Here is an 18391-nt window from a genome sequence, read left to right on the forward strand (position 1 = left end):
TCTAGCAAAAATAGACTTCAAACTAAAGTCAATCAAAAGAGATGGAGAAGGACACTTCATACTCATTGCAGGAAAAATACATCAAGATGAAATCTCAATTCTGAATATCTATTCCCCAAACACAAGAGCACACACATATGTAAAAGAAACATTACTGAAGCTTATATTGCACATCAAATTCCAAATATTAATAGTAGAAGACTTTACCACCCCACTCTCACCAACAGCCATGTCTGCCGGACAGAAACTTCACAGAGCAATAAGAGAACTAGTAGATGTCATGACTCATATGAGCAAATGGATCAAGACCAAGATGGGGATATCATCAGAAATAGCTGACCTGAGCCAGAGGGAGCTCACTGACTCTGGATTGAGAAAAAGAAAAACTGCATAGGACCAAATTAGACCCTTGAATATGGATGACAGTCGTGAGACGGGGGCAGCCTCTGGGGCACTTGGCAGTGAGACTAGGATTTGTCCTTATTGCTTGAACTGACTTTTTGGATCCCATTCTCTTTGGAGGGATACCTTGCTCAGCCTACATATAGTGGGGAGGGCCTTGTTCCGGCAGCACGGTGTTGTGCCAGACTTTGTTTGCTCCTCATGGAAGCCTTATCCTTTCTAGGAGTGGTTGGGAGAGGAGTTGGGTGAAACATGGGAGAAGTGGGAGGAAGAGAGGGAGAGGGAACTGCGGTTGGTATGTAAAATTACAAAAGATTATTTAAAAAAAATAAATGAAAAGGGTGGACTCAATCAGAGATGTAAGGAAAAATATTAAAGAAGTTTCATAGAAGGTAGATAAATAATTCTGTACTGCCATCTTTCCTCTGCATAAAGTGTAAAAAATACTTCTCTTAAGATTTTTAAGTGATACCTCAATCATTTCTAATAATTCTGGATAATTTTTATAAGTCTTTCATTTAAATTACTCTTTTAATTGGTTTTTTTTTCTGCAGCACTTTTATTTTTCTTTACACAATGACATGTTGCTGGGGCCTAATGTTCTCACTGAACAGTAGAAAACCAAAATTTGTCTTTTCTTAAATTGAGTACAAAAAACCTTACATAAATTAAAAGAATGAATACATTTACAGGTGTCAATGCAAATGTTCCCAACTCAAAGCAAGTAACAACCCACGCGGTCAGGAGGGAAAACACCAGAACTGGGTCCTAAGGCTCCGACTTTCCCACCCTGTTAGACCGGCAAGACGGAAGTGGTAACTGGTTCAGGAACCCTTGCCAGCCTCGAGAAATCCTGGAAGTCAGCAGTCAGTAATACCCTGCACAGATCACTGCACGGTGCTCACACACCCACCAGGCTGGGGGTTCTCGTCCACAGCATGCTCTCGCTCTCCCCAGCCACCTAGGGACCGAGCCACATGACTAAGGACTAAATCAAGATATGCACAGGGCATTAAACATGTACCAAGGGAACAGTTAACTTGAATACAAGGTCAAAAATCAGCCACAAGTTCTACAATCCAGTGCTGATATTGGATACAAGCTTCAAGGACAAATTTCTTTTCAAAGGCTTATTCCAGTTTCATGAGGCTAGCGAGAGGTGTGTACATTTGCCAGGGCAAATTGATACTTCAGAATCAGCTCATGCAGCAGATGCCTGGCACCTGCTCAGTCCATCTAGAAGCATTTGCGGTGGACGATGGAGGGGCCCGACTCGTCGGACTCCTGCTTGCTGATCCACATCTGCTGGAAGGTGGACAGTGAGGCCAGGATGGAGCCGCCGATCCAGACCGAGTACTTGCGCTCAGGGGGAGCGATGATCTTGATCTTCATCGTGCTGGGCGCTAGGGCTGTGATCTCCTTCTGCATCCTGTCGGCAATGCCTGGGTACATGGTGGTACCACCGGACAACACTGTGTTGGCATACAGATCCTTGTGGATGTCCACGCCACACTTCATGATGGAGTTGAAGGTGGTCTCGTGGATGCCACAGGACTCCATGCCCAGGAAGGAATGCTGGAAGAGAGCCTCTGGACACCGGAACCGCTCATTGCTGATGGGGACGTTGCCCTGGATTTTGAGCAGGAAATGGCCACTGTCGCGTCGTCCTCTTCCTTGGAGAAGAGCTATGAGCTGCCTGATGGGAAGGTGATCTTTTAATTGTTTTTATTGAGCTATAAGTTTTTCTCTCCTCGCCCCACTTTCTCTCCCTTCCTCTTCTACCATTTCACATGGTCCCCACACTTCCAATTTACTTAGGAGATCTTGTCTTTTTCTATTTTCTTTGATGACCAACTTCTTGATGTCTTTGTATATTTTGAAGATCAGCTCTCTCTCTTATGTGGGATTGGTGAAGATCTTTTCCCATTCTATAGGCTGCCTTTTGTCTTCTTGACCAAGCCCTTTCTTTACAGAAGCTTCTCAAATTCAGGAGGTCCCATTTATTGTTTCTCTATGTCTGTGCTACTGGGGTTATATTTAGGAAATGGTCTCCTGTGCCAATGCGTTCAAGTATGCTTCCCACTTTCTCTTCTATGAGTTTCAGTGTTGTTGGCTTTATGTTGAGGTCTTTGATCCAATTGAACTTGTATTTTGTGCATGGAAATAGATATGGATCTATTTTCATTCTTCTACTACATGTTAATATCCAGTTATGCCAGAACCATGGCTTATTTTCGGTTTTATATTTTTTGCTGCTTTGTCAAAAATCAGGTGTTCTGTGAATTAATATCTCTGTTTCTTCTATTTGTGAGTAGATACAAGAAAGCCACTGCTAAAAACTACTCTTTATAACTAAAAATATGCATCTGACACATTAAAAATTAAAGCATAATATTTTGTGACATATATTATAGATATATATATATAATTTTATGACCTCCAAGTAAAATAGATTTCATGGTATTCATTTTATATATAAATATACTGTGACTTGTAGCTTTTATATGACGTTGTAGCTGAGGGATAAATTACTCAAAGCTGTTAAAACTTCCTATCCTAAGACCTCTTCTTCATGGAAGAATTTCTTTCAGCCCTGACATAAATAATCCATGGAGCACACATTTTAAAATTATTTGCATTTAGTTTTATATGAATGTACTGATTACTTCAAATTCATTATTGATAATTTAATAGGCAATTTTGGGTTTTACAGAGCCTCAGATTCATCTTTTTAAGCAGAAATAATTAGGGTGTATGTATAAGTGTAAGGAAATTCTCACAAAGCTTTCCAACTGTATAGATCTAGACATAAATTTCACTGTAAGCTTTATTTTGAGTATTAAGAATTCTCTTTCTTTATTGGTACTGGGTTTTGAGAAAATGGTTTTATATCAAAGAAGAAATATCTTCAAAACAATTTAAATATTTTTAAATTCCCTGTTATTCTTGATCTTGTTTAATTATTATGAGAATGGGAAATCATTGTGAGTATCTTTTTTCTGGTATGAAAGACTTGAAGAGAGAAGTCACATTTACTTATGGATAATTTTTTTACAATTGAAAAGTTTTTATGAATGATTCAGATGATCTATTTTTAACCCAAGTGCATATTAAATTTCAATACTGTTAATTCTTCTGATTTTGAAATTTTGTAATTATGAATAAAAAAATCAAAATAAGTCTCTTCAACTTAAAATAACCTGATGAAAAATAACAATTTTTTTTACTATATCCATGAACTCACTGCTCTTTTAGTGAGATAAAATATGCCAACCCTGTTTTCTGTCATCTAGAGAAAGTAGTCATTGTCTCTAGGGAATGAACAAAAGGTGTCTTGAGTGCTGTTGGCTCTCATCAGCTCCTATCTGGAAGAATCCATCATCCACCACATTGTTAGCTATGCCCCTGGTCTAGTTGAGAGGAATTTCTCATGGTCCTTTGTAGATATTTACCAATATATATCTACATCAATAGATGTAACATATGTCATATATATCATATATTTACCTAACTAATCAAAAGTTTATTGTGTATATGTTTCTGTGGTATAAAAACTAAGTGAAGATGAACTCATGAATCAAAGCAAATTCAAAAAGTGATAGGCAGAAAGTATATGCACCTAAGGTTATTTTTTCCCCTTCCAACAGTTTTTTTTTTTTTTTAGAAGCACAATCAGTTTCTTTATCTGCTTCAAACAGTTTTAATCAGAGGCACCCAAATCACTGTTTGTCTCTGGAATTATACAGCGTTCATAAGATCTGCACAGGAGATTCTTCATGCTTCAGTCGAAGTCTACACACATCTAGATATGCTACATATAGATTATCAATGTAAAAAATGATCTGTAATAATACCTCATCTGGGTTCTTAGAAATCAGTATTCAATCCAAATTGAGACACTGAAAACAATCACACAAAGAAATCTCATTGTAATACAATATTCAAAAGCTTAAATACTAATACATTACATAAAAGCTCTCAAATAGTAACACAACTTTATATATTATGTTATTAAAAAGTACATGAATATGGCATTTCATTTGGGGAAAATGTTTTCTTATGGTGATATTATAGAAAACAGTCTACCTAATATTAGAGGACAACTTGTAAGTGGGTATGGATTGTCACAGACCTGTGAACTGAGGGATATGCTGCATGTGTGTGGTACATGGCAGACAATGAAGGCTGATGAGAAGTCAAGGAAAATGGCACTAGGTTTCGATCCTAATACATGAACTGGCTTTGTGGGAGCCTAGCCTGTTTGGATGCTCACCTTCCTGGACCTAGATAGAAGTGGGAGGACCTTGGACTTCCTGCAGGGCAGGGAATTTGGACTGCTCTTCAGTACCTAGAGGGAGGGGATATGGAGTGGGGGGGGGAGAGGGAGAGGTGTGGGAAGAGGGGGAGGGAAATGGGAAACGGGGAGGAGGAAGAAATTTTAATTAAAAAAGAATAAAATGGAGAAAAAAAAGATTTAATTCATCAAAAAGAAGTATAATATGTATGAGTTAAATTGCCCGTAGATAACTGTGAAAATATTGCTACACTGAAAGTATCTCCTGAACAATAAAACACTCTGGACTGTATTTGTATCTTTAAAATAAGTACCACAGAAGAATTGGTCATGCTAGAATTTTCTGAATCATACCCTAATTAGGACTAAATAGTATGCCAAAGCAGCTTTATTCATTACCAATGGTTCACAGCATATAGAGGGGAATCACATATCATTTACCAATCTGACCAATGTCAATAAAGAATAAACCTTTGGGGTTGGTTGGCTTGAAATTCTTACTGTTTAGACCTGTACTTACATATGACTATGGCTTCAACACTTTTATGTCAGGTCAGGATCCCAACAGACACTTCATCAGTTTCAGTGACTATCATAGAATACATTCATTTGTAGACCTTGAAGTGAAATTAAGACCTTGCAAGTGGGAAGAAGTCTTGCTTTTATAAAGAAGGTGGTAGACTCAAACTTGTGAAATAGCATAGAAGTCAACAGAAGTTTTACAATTTAGAAGTTTGATACAGTCCTTGTTTAGGCAAGTTACAGATGGGATTTATAACTGAACAACAAATAAAATTGTTCTAGAATCCTGTTGCATTGTCTCTGATGAAACTTGAGGAAGATACTATCAAGAGATCCCTGAGATGAGAAAGTTGCAGCTGACTAAAAATGTATGTTTTAGGTAACGATTTGTTGTATAGGACTAAAGGATCTTAAGATTTGTCACCACTGCATTAAGGAGAGAATTTGTGAAGAAAATAAAATTCTACTTTTACAATATCAATTTACAAATGTAAATATATTTAAAAATCACTAAATAGTTATAAACAACCTGATTGACTTGGTTATGTTTAGAGTAATTCTAATAGCCAACCTGTATTTCTATACTCATTTCTTTTGTATTCTTTTCACATATAGTTACCCAAACCTTCAATTTTCCATAAATTGTTTGTTAAAGTAAATAGAAATATGTATATTACACACATATTTTAATAGACAGCTACCTTAATTTTATTGGAAAAAACATCACAATGATATTTCCAAAACCTAATGTATGTACAGTGTCTATAATTGCATAAAGTATTTTAAAATGCATATAGACAGGGTGAGTATTCTGCATTCAATACATGAGTAAATTATAGAGTCACTGGAAGCTCATATAATTTTGTTAATAGCATCTAATTAAAGAGAGGCAGAATCAGGATGTTTAAGGTTAATAATTCCTTATAACATAAAAACTATATTCAACAATGACAAAATACTGATGTTTCTTATGTAGACTTAAAATTCCAGTTGAGCCTGTCAACAAAAAACTTCTAGACTTAGTACTTAAGAAAGTTCAATTCTTAATTTTTTTCTTCCTTTTTCCTCTATTGAAATGGATTCTTTTAGGCAGTGATGGCTTATGCTTTTAATCCTAGTACTTGAAAGACAGATCTCTGTAAGTTTGAGGTCAGACTGGGCTGCAAAGAGAGTTCCAAGATAGCTAGAGCTATATTACAGAGAAACCCTGTATAGAAAAAAAAATGGATGCTTTTCTCATATAATGTATCTTGAATATTATTTTCCATTCTTCTACTTCTCTCAGTTCTTTTCCACTTCTGCTCCTCTTCAGATCCACTCCCTCTCTGTCTCTCATTAGAAAAAAAAATGGGATTATAAGAGATGACAATCAAACATGACAAAACAAAATATAATGAAAGAAAGCAAAAAAAATCTATATATTGAAGTTGGACATGGAAACCCAACAGGAGGGAAAGAGTCCTAAGAGCAGGAACAGAATAAAGGAGTAAGTCACAAAACAATCCCACACCAGTTTGGAATTATGATTAATAAAAGGATTATTTATTTAAAGGGAAAAAATTACAGATCAACATCCTAGACAACAGCCTCCTGTAAGACCAGGAAAAGTGTCTGGTAGCCAGAAGTGGCATCCGAAGCAAGAGAGGGAGAGCAAGGCTACTGCTGCTTTTTCAAGCTACAGAGACCATGCCCAAGTGGCCTGGTATCTTAAAAGCTATTGGCTGAAGGAGCAGAAGGAACTCCCTCAGCAACAAAACAAAAGTCAGAGACCCATTTGTTCTCACATTCAGGAGTCCAGAAAAACACACTAAGCTAAAGGCTATAATATATATGCTAAGAGCTATAATACTATATATATTATACGTACATACATATACACACACCAGATACAGACCCATGTAGGCCCTACATTTGCTTCTTCAGGATCTGAAAACTCCTATATGCCTTGCTTAGTTGATCCAGAAGGTCTTATTTTCCTGGTATCCTCCATGTTTTCTGGGTCTTACTGCCCTCTCCTTTTCCTTTGGATTCCCTGAGATCTGATGGAGGGATTACTTTCCACGTAATGTCTGGCTGTGAATTGCTGTACCTATGCTTATCTCTTGACCAAGGAAGCCTGTAATGATGACTAGATAAGCCACTGATCTGTGATTATAGCAGAATATAATTAGGAATAATTTTATTGACACTTTTTTCTTCTTATTTGCTTGATTTTGTGAATTAGTTTATTTGGTCAATGGACCAGTGTCCTTTACTATTAGCCTAATGGCCAAGAAAAACTAAGACTTTGCCTCAGAACTAAAGACACAGATGTACCCATCATTAAAGCCAAAGATTCTTTTTCTATCCCCCTGGAGGCTTTCTTAATGGAACCTACCTTCCATATTCTGCCCACACTGTTTAGTCACTTAGTAAGCTATGGTGAAATGAACAAGTGAACTCTCCTCTCTAACACAGTCACACATTCATACCTAGGAAATAATTTACCCCCTGGGAATCTCTGACTGATTGTAAAGTTATTTTCTCATGCTGTGTTTTCTGTAAACCTAATACAAAACACTGAGTTTATGAGGCAGTGTAAGAATACAAATAACACCTTAGGGTCTACATCCCCTTCTGTGTAGTGTGTAGAAATTAATCATAGTTAGTTGATCAAAACCCATAGATGTCTGGGACAAACAAAATAAAGAAAAAATAAGTCAAATGACATTTTCACAACAGTGCCTGAAGGACCTATTGAAGATACCTTTGGGAATAAAATCCTCAGCTATCTTTGAACATACACAATAAATTACCCTGGAAGCAAATGATAGCAAAGTGTTGTACAATGGTAAAATTATTGATTTAGGTTGGCTTTTATCCTGAATTAGATGAGGAAGATCAATTGTTAATATTGCCTTGATCATTTCTAACCACGCTCAGAGGCATATGAGCAATGACACCGTGCAAGAGCAGAAACATAAATAAAGTAAAACAAATCCAAGAAGATTGTTTGCTCCCTAAATTTGATTTGGATTTAGAATTTAACTTTTGTCCTAATGGAATTGTGATGCATTTTTATTTGCACAGCAATGACATTGCATTAAAGAACTCTCTTTTAGGACATGTAAAAATGATATTTTAAACCATTTTTTTCTAAATAAACAAAATACAAAACTCTGAAGAGTTTATCTGTTTGTGGCAATAATGGTTCTAATAAAAGAAACAAGAGAATTTCCATTTTCTGTTTCCTGAATGCTACATGTTGTATATGAAAACAAAAATTAATGCTTCCCTTTGAAGAGACCTGCTTATGCTCATTTATCTCTCTCTCTTTCTGTCTCTCTCTCTTTGGTTAGTCATCCATTCCATAATGCATTCTTCCATTTTGAGTTGCCACAGAATAGTAGGTTCTAAAGAAAAAAATATGAAGAAATAAAACATTAATACTCATAAAGAATATAAAGATACACTTTGGAGAGTCAAGAGGATCTCTGCTTTTCTTCATTCATTTGACTTTTACCTTTCTTATGATGATTCTTTTAATAAACCCCTAGCTGTTGGACATAGATCTATATGTATTGCCACGTACACAAGCTATATGCCTCAGCTATGGAAATACCATAGTTGGCAGTGTCTTCAGTGGATTCATTCATTTGCTCAAAATATAGTTTATTGAGCACTTTCTGTTTTCCAGATACCATTGTATATATTGTAAGGAGCAATGAATAAAAGCATAATGAAACACAACAATAGGTTCATAACATCATGTACAGAGTGAAGTATCACAGCCAGCAAACAAAAAGGTAAAAGATGGATTTTTATTACCTGCATGTAGGTGAACAGAATTTCCACAAAAATTTTATATAATGCCCTCAAAGAAAGGATGGGAACATATTAGGAAAAGCAATGCATATTTATATGAAAAAGGCATTTTGTATTGGGAAAACTTCTACACATGCATTTATAATACATAGTTTTGATGACAGTTAGGCAGAGTCATATCTGAAGAAGAAAGCATGGCAGAAAGGAATGCCACTGCATTTATCGGCGAAACATTTTAAAAGCAGGGGACAGATTTTCAACAAGAATGGAAATTCTCGTGTCACTTCTGTCTTTCATCAGCAGTCATTGACAACTATGGTGAAGGAGGAAAAAGAAAGCAAACCTTCAGTCGCCAGACTTTAGGAAGAGATAAAATTCTAGCTGAAAAACCACTTCCCCTCAGTCCCTCCCATACCTAACAATTTCAATCTGTTTATATTCAATTTTTTTATTTAAAATATTTTTTCATTTTAGATACCAACCCTATCTCCCCATCCCTCCTCCTTTCTCTCCCCATTTCCCCTACCCACATCTCATTCCCTATCCACTCCTCAGGGTGTTAAGGCCTCCCCTGAAGAGTCAAAAAAGTCTGTCTTACCCCTAGTATCAAGGCTGATACTATCCCACCATAGGGAATGGGCTTCAAAAAGCCAGTTCATACATCTGGTGTAAGTCCTGGTCCCACAGCCAGGGGCCCTCCCAACAGGTCAAGCCACACAACTACGACCCACATTCAGAAGACCTAGTTCTGTCCCAAGTAGGTTCCACAGCTGTGGAAGTCTCTGAGTTCTCACTAGGTTGGGTCAGCTGTCTCTGTGATTTTTCCCAATCATGGTCATGACCCTAATCCCCTTGCCCATGTGATCCCTCCTCCCTCTCTTCAACTGCACCCCAGGAACTCAGCCCAGTGAGTGCTTGGCTGTAGATCGCTGAATCGGTTTCCATCAGTTATTGGATGTATGTTCTATGATGAGAGTACACACTACTCTGATTATAGGGAAGGCCAGTTCAGGTACCATCTACACTATTTATAGGAGTCTTAGCAGGGGTTATGCTTTTGGATTCCTGGGAAATTCCCTAGGGCCAGGTTTCTCCCTAACTCCATAATATATCTCAAGATATCACTTTCATTTCTCTCCCTCTCTGTCCTTCCCCCAACTAGGCCATCTTGAACCTTCATGTTCCCATTCCCCATATCCTCCTTTCTCCCCCTCCCAGTTTACTCTGAAGATCTTAACTATTTCCCCTTCCTGTAGGTTCCTCCTAGAGTCTTCCTTTCTGCTTAGTTTCTACAGGGTTGTGGACTGTAGCCAGGTTTAATTTTGTTTTACAACTAATATCCACTTATGAGTGAGTACACAGCATGTTTGTCTTTATGTATCTGGGTAACCTCACTCAGGATGTTTATTTTTCTAGTTCCATCCATTTGTCTGCAAATTTCTAGATGTCATTGTTCTACCACACAGTAATATTCCATTGTGTAAATGTAACCACCTTTTCTTTATCTGTTTTTCAGTTGAGGACCATCTAGGTTTCCTTCCAGATGCAGGCTATTATGAATAACTCTGCTATGTACATAGTTGAGCAAATATCCTTGTGGTATGGTGCGCATACTTTGGGTATATATGCAATAGTGGTATTGCTGGGTTTTGAAATTTATTAAGAAACTATTCTCAAGTTTCATATTCATGACCAAGAGGAAGAATGCCTTTGAGGAGAAGTAAAATAGATCTTCTCTGAGTCCCCAATACATTTAAGCTACTTACAAACATAGCCAATACATCTATCTCCCTATTGACTACATTGCAATGGATAGAGAAGGTTGTAACAGGTACATAATAGTTGAAAAGAAAGTTGTATTTAATAACCAAATAGTGCAGTGTGCTCTTCCCTGGAGAAGACAATGTCTTCTGCTTTCAGCATTCTTTAGTTGCCTGTAGTTCTTTGTGTAGAGTTCAGATTTTAAGCTCAACATCAAGCTAACCAAAGTCCTTTTCATGCTACCATGTCTATTGTTGAACTTGTTCAGCTCATGTTTAGGCAGCCATATTCGTGAGATTTTATGGGTATAGCTATTCACATTCTTAGGAGACACAACTACATAGCAAACCCTCTGATCCTCTGACTCTTACAATCCTTCTGCCTCCTCTTCTGCAATAATCTTCTTCTTTTCTCTTTTTTTTATTGATTTTTAATGAGCTCTACATTTTTCTCTGTTCTCCTCCCTGACTCTCCCCTCCCACCTTCAATCCTCCCCAAAGGTCACCTTGCTCCCAATTTACTCAGGAGATGTTGTCTTTTTCTACTTCCCATGTATATTAGATCTATGTAAGTCTCTCTTAGTGTCCTCATTGTTGTCTAAGTTCTCTGGGATTGTGGTTTGTGCAATAATCTTCTAATCTTAGATGCTAGATTTGTGTTGTAGAAGTATTAGGAATCTCTGTATTTTGGTTGATTTTGGTTTTCTGAAACTGGCTCCAACTGTGCCAAGATATATCCTTGATGTAGGATGAGGACCACACTTAAAAATGGTCATGCCTAAAACATACAAACAAGTAACATCAAACAGACTAAGTGCTTTATATATTTAAAATATATGTGCATATGTGTGCAACAACAATAAATTTTTAAAAAGAAGACATGGATTTGAAGGAGACCCAAAGAAGGTGGGTGAGGGTATTCAGAGGAAGAGTAGAGGGAAGAAGCTATTTAATTTAATTATAATTTTAAAATTAAAAAAAAATAAAAATAAAACGAAGGAAATTGTATGATTTCAGAATTATTATTATGAAGGAAAAATAAATGGAAAGGGGAAGATGGATGAACAGATTAGGTTAAAGCACTTGCTCTCAGGCCTAATAACCTGAGAACTCCATATATATATCCCTAGAACATAGTAGGAGGAAAGAAACCACTCTAGGAAAGTGTCCTCTAGCCTCCACATGCACAGAGTTGCACGCACGCACATACACACATACATTTATAGGATATCTTCTTAGCCTATTAAGTTAGCCCAATCAGATGTGTTTTAGCAGAGGCAGGAATGAAATTATAAGGTCAGGGAAAATGCAATTTCTATAAAGTTATTTAAAGATTTCATTACTACTTCCAAAATAACCTGAATAAAAAAACACATAACCTTCAAGCCCTAGAATTTGGCTAACTCCTTTGAGTTTCTGTGGTTCCAATAATGATAGTCATTCTTAATCTAAAACACATCATGTTAATGAAATCCTGAACTACAGTAGAGCAGCTATCAACAAGCATTCTGAACCACTGTAACCAGATTTCTATCTTCCAATTAATTAAAATATAGGAATTTCATGTAGTCATTTGCAGTAGTGTTCAGGCACTTGTTAGAAGCTGAATAGATTCATATTGAATGAATTAGAGGTGTCTGGAAAGACACTGATTTGATACCATCAAAAATATGGGTTTTATAAGATGGTAAGTGACTTTATATCTGCTGGGCCTAATTGATTCCATTTATAATGATAGTAAAACAAATTTTCTTTCAAATGAAGAAATCATTTCTTACTTAATTGCTAATAAAATGATAACTTCATATATTTAAAGGTTATTAAACTATATTATTCACTCTAATGATTATATCCTTAATAGAATAAAGATACCGGAAATGTTCACATTGGAGTATAAATCTGTTAACCTTTAAGTGCTTAAAATTTTATCACTTATGATACTATTATTAAATCTTTAACTTTCTAAACAGTGAAAATTTATGATCATCTTAATATTACATCAAAATTAGAATGTAAGGTTCATGGTAGCAGACGATTTCCATGGAAACATCCACTCTTGTCATAAACACTTCAAAAGATAACAGCATCATAAGGTAGTTGGACCCAAATATAAATTTCTCTGTTAATTAGATTCAACAATTTTAGTTTTAGGGTTTTTTGAATAAGGAGAAAAACTGGTAAAATATCATTTCCTATTGAAACAATCTATTGAAAGTAAAATTCTATCTATGGGTGCCCTTACAAAACTTAGACAACACTTCATCAGGATGGAATACCTTAACTTTCAGGCAAAGAAGTTAGAAAAGAGAAATACATAGCAAATCTAAGATCAATATGAGTTAGACACAAACAAGATCTCTTGCAAAGTTAATGCCTGTTTCCATGAGGCAAATAAATTAGAGATGGTGGGATGTAATCTCAAAATAGTTATTCTTGGAATAAGACCTTTAAGATATGTCTATGTGACACTTTTCTCCACAATATCTTTATGCTTTACTAGTTTTAATTTTTAAAAAGGCTTCATTGGGAATTTTTCAACTTTTTACAAAATTTGGTTGTCTGTTGACAGACACTGTTCATTCGTTTCCCAGATGCTCAGACCTGAAATAATCACACAGAAACTGTATTAATTAAATTACTGCTTGACCTATTAGCTTATACATATTTCTAAATTAACCCATTTCTATAATTCTCTATTTTACCACATGGGTGTGGTCTACCAGTAAGGTACCATCTTGTATCTGGCATCTGTCTCCTGTGACAGCTAAATGACTTCTCATTGATTCCACCTACTCTCTCCTCCTCTATCTGCTTGTAACTCATGCCTTGCCTTACTCTGTGCTACAATAGACCCAAAGCAGATTCTTTCTTAGCCAATGGTATTCACAGCATACAGACAAGAATCCCACATAACTTCCTATTTTCTGTCTAAATAAAAAGGAAAGGTTTAACTTTAACATAGCAAGATTACATTAAAAAAAACAGTTATCAAGCAAGAATTATAGTTACAATATTTATATCTATTCTATCTTTTCTCATAACTAAGGAAAGCTATATCTGTTCTTCAACTCCATCAAAGACTGCAGAATAATATAATGTTACCTAAATAAACAAGAAGTTTCCATGAACCCCAAAATTACTTTGCCCAACAAAAAGCAGGAAGCAGTTTGGAGAGAACTATGCCAAAATTCCATTTGCTTATAAATGTTTTTAATTGATTTTTATTGAGCAATACATTTTCCTCTGCTTCCTCCCTGCTTCTCCCCTTCCTTCAACACTCTCCCCAAATCCCCATGCTCCCAATTTACTCAGAAGATCTTGTCTTTTTCTACTTCCTATATAGATTAGATCCATGTATGTTTCTCTTAGAGTCCTCATTTCTGACTACATTCTCTGGGATTGTAATTTTTAGGCTGGTTTTCTTTGCTATATGTTTTAAAACCACTTAGGAGTGAGTAAATATGATAATTGTCTTTCTAGGTCTGGGTTATCTCACTCAATATGATGTTTTCTAGCTTCATCCATTTGCCTACAAATTTCAAGGTGTCATTATTTTTTCTGCTGTGTAGTACTCCATTGTGTAAATGTACCACATTTTCCTTATCTGTTCTTTGGTCAAGGAGTATTTAGGTTGTGGCTATGATAAATGATGCTGCTGTGAACAGATTTCAGCACATGTCCTTGTGGTATGATTGAGGATCCTTTGGATATATACCCAAAATTGGTATGCTGGGTCTTGAGAAAGGTTGTTTCCTAATTTTCTAAGAAATGTCATACTGATATCCAAAAGGGTTGTTCCAACTTGCACTCCCACCAGAAATGCAGGAGTGTTCCCTTTACCCCACAACCTCTCCAGCATAAGTTGTCATTAGTGTTTTTGATCTTGGCTATTCTAATAGGTGTAAGATAAAATCTCAGAGTTGTTTTGACTTGCATTTTTCTGATGGCTAAGGTTGTTGAGCATTTCCTTAAGTGTATTTCAGCCATTTTAGATTCCTCCATTGAGAGTTCTCTGTTTATGTCTGTACTCCATTTTTTATTGGCTTATTTGTTCTTTTGATGTCCAGTTTCTTGAGTTCTTTGCATATTTTGGAGACCAAACCTCTGTCTGATGTGGGGTTGATAAAGATCTTTTTCCCATTCTGTAGGCTGTTGTTTTGTCTCCTTGATCATGTCTTTTGCTTTACAGAAGCTTTTCAGTTTCAGAAGACCCCATTTATTAATTGTTTATCTCAGTGTCTATACTACTGTGGTTGTATGTAGGAAGTGATCTCCTGTGCCAATGCATTCAAGCGTACTTTCCACTTTCTCTTCTATGAGGTTCAATATGGCTGACTTTATGTTAAGGTCATTGATCAATTTGAACTTGAGTTTTGTGCTTCTTGTTAATTAATTCTTATAACTTATATCGTCCCATAATTTTTGTCTGTGTTATCCACATGGCTTGGTACCTTTTTAGCAAGGCAGTCACATCTTGCTTTCTCTGTGTCTGGCTTCCTCTATGTCTGAGTGATAATTTTAGACTGCATCTTTCATCTTCCCAGAATTCTCCTTGCCCTGCCTCTACTTCCTGCCTGTTTTCCCTGCCTATACTTCCTGCCTGACTATTGGCCAATCAGCATTTGTTTAAAATACAAGTTACGAGGTACAAGCCATTGTCCCATGGCAGAGAAGTGTTTTTTAAAATGTTAAGGGGCATGGCTAGGACTAAGGCTGCTTTGCCTTTTGGCTCTGCCCAGTCCAGCATGTTTCAGATCTGTTTACTGCCTCTGAGTGCCATGCTTAGACACAAAATAATCGCACAGAAACTATTAATTTAAGTACTGCTTGGCCTATTAGCCTATGCGTATTTTTAGCAAATCTTACATCTTAAATTAAGCCATTTATGTCATTCTATATTTTATCACATGGTTGTGGCCTACTGTTAAAGTTCTGTCTGGTATCTGGCATCTATCTCCTGACACAGCTACATGTCTTATTGATTCTACCTACTGTCTTCATCTGTCTGCTTAGAATCTTCACATTGCCCTACTCTGTGCTACAATAGGCCCAAAGCAGCTTCTTTATTGGTATTCACAGCATCACAGTTGGGTGACAAATGAAGATGAACACTAAAAATTAATCCCACAGTAGCTTAGAATTGAGTATAATAAAGGGTTATTTATTTAGGGGTCGACTCACAGATCATAATCCTCTGCATCAATGGGGAACAGGAACTGAGTCCATCAGCTGGGAGAGAGAGCACACAAATTTTATGGCTGCCTTTATAGTATAAGAAACCATGCCCAAGTGTGCTGGTTTCTTAAAGGCTCTTGGTAATTGTCTTAGAATGTAAGACTTTTAGTCTTAGTAGTTAACTTTTTTTAAATTGTTGCCACTGAATTTAAGATTTTAGAGATATTTCTGGGGTTTTGATGTTTCTTGAAGCAGTTTTTATTGTTTTGGTTAGGTTTGTTTTGCTTTGCTTGGGAAATATGTGTATGAAACATAGTCTCCAAATAATTGAATATGCTGATTGCAATTACTTGAGTATGTAATAAGACATAAACTTTTGGGATTTCATAAACACAATTATTTTTGTGGGAAAAAAGATGTACTTTCTAACTGTTATATTTCCACATATTGAAGATTTCAAATTTGGTGTTTTCTGTATAGTCTGTCCCAATGAGTACCTTTGACTCTATTCTTTTTATTTTGATTAGAATATTTAAAGAAAACTATTTTAACAAACTTTAAATATATACTGTAGTTTATGAACATAAGTACCACATCATATAACAGTGCTCTAAAATGTATCCTTCTTATATAGCTATAAAATGACACAAAGTTGTTTAGGCGGTGAAGAAGGGTTGATCTGGTAGGAAACCGAGAGTTGATCAGTGAATATGTTCAAAATATATTTTACAAAACACTCAAAACAATTCTTTTTTTAATAAAAATGGGAATGTAGTTGATGGATGAAGTGGTGGGAAGATCTGGAAGGAGATACTGTAAGGGAAACTGTGATCAGAATATATATTACAAAAATTTTCTTTTTTAATTAAGAAAAAATAAAACAATACTTACAAAGCTAAAAATGAACTAATTTTAAGACAAAATAGAAAAAGTTAGAAAACAGTTTGTCTTCCTAACACTAGCTCACTCACTTAATATAACACTTTCCAGTTCTACTCATTAGCTTGCAAAGTTTATAAGTCCATTTTATTTTAGCAGCATGAAAATTTATTGTACTTATGTGCCATATTTTCATTATCCATTTGTCTTTTGATAGATTTTTTTAGGCTAGTTCCATTCACTACTCTTGTGAGTAGAACAACAATAAACCCAGATGCACAATTTTCTCTGATGTAAGATACAAATTCCTTACAGAGTGAAATAGCTGAATCATTGGGTATTTCTATTTTTAATATTTTGAGAAAAGTCCTTTCAAAGTGTTTATACCTTGAACATCCTTTCTGTTTTACATTTATATTACACTTATGACAAAGAAAATGTTTCTTTTCGGTCAAGCACATTTCCTAGAAGCAACTGATGATAAAACAGCCCTTTTACCACTTCTCCCTGCTCACCCTGCAGTTCATCCTTCCTGTTTGCAATTGCCCTCGATGGTTGTGAGTTTTCAAATATTTAGTGTACATTCACAATGAAAGTACTTTGTCGACAGGAATTATCATCTCCAATGTAAACTGAGCAAACACACCCATCACATATAGCATGGTCACAGATTGTATCTATTTCCCAAGCACAAGGGCATCCAAGTTCATCCAAGAAACACTTCTACAGCTTAAATCACATATTGCCTCTTGAACATTGATAATGGAAGACATCAATATCCCATTCTTACCAATAAATAGGTCATTCACACAAAAACTAAATAGACAAATTCTGAAGCTACATTAGACTTTCACCAGCTGTGGATTTGAAGTTTCTTTTGTGTCCCTACAGCTTTGTTAGCATTTGTAATTAGTTTTCCTTATCATAGGCATCTCTAGTGAACTGGAATCTCGCAGTGGTTTCCTTTCATTTACGTATTTTTGTGTGAGGAAGGGTATCACAGCATGTGTATGGAGATCAAAGGATTGCTTGTGGAACTCAGTTTCTTCTTCCCTCTGTGTAGTTAACAAGAATGGAACACATGTCCTGAGAGTTAGAAGCAAATGCCTCTGCCCACTTGAGTCATGTTCCTAGGCCTCAAAGAGATTGATTTGCATTCCCCTGATGATGACGGTTTCTAAATATTATTTAAAATATTTATTGTCCTTTTTCACATTTCCTATTTTTAGAAATGTCTGTTCATTTCTTTAGTTAGTTGTCTTATTGACATTGTTTTGGTAGTTTGGGTATTTAATTTATGTTGTTCTTTATATGTTCTAAATATCAAGACCTGTCTGAGGTGTAGCTGGACAAGATTTTCTTCCATTCTATAGACTGTCTGTTTGTTCTGTTGGCAATTTATCTTGAAATCCAGAAAGCCTGATTTCATGTCGACCCTTTTTGGTTTGGGGGACTATTTTCTGTATTGTTGAAGTGCCATTTAAAAAGCTCTTACTTACACATGTAACTTCCAGTAGATTGTCTATATTTTCCAGTATCAGTTTTAACATTTCAG

At 35.9% G+C, this 18391-nt stretch overlaps 1 protein-coding gene across 1 annotated transcript in view; it reads right to left on the minus strand.

Annotated features, from left to right (window-relative positions):
* Positions 1-1563: 1563 nt before the first annotated feature.
* LOC130876343 (actin, alpha skeletal muscle) overlaps positions 1564-18391 on the minus strand; it is a 30121-nt gene continuing 13293 nt past the window's right edge. Inside the window, exon 2 of the mRNA XM_057772867.1 lies at positions 1564-2098. Coding sequence (XP_057628850.1) covers positions 1639-2098 — 460 coding nt within the window. The 3' untranslated portion in view covers positions 1564-1638. The remainder of the gene's footprint in view (positions 2099-18391) is intronic.

Source organism: Chionomys nivalis, chromosome 6 (genome assembly GCF_950005125.1).
Source record: "Chionomys nivalis chromosome 6, mChiNiv1.1, whole genome shotgun sequence".
NCBI classification, from domain to species: domain Eukaryota; kingdom Metazoa; phylum Chordata; class Mammalia; order Rodentia; family Cricetidae; genus Chionomys; species Chionomys nivalis.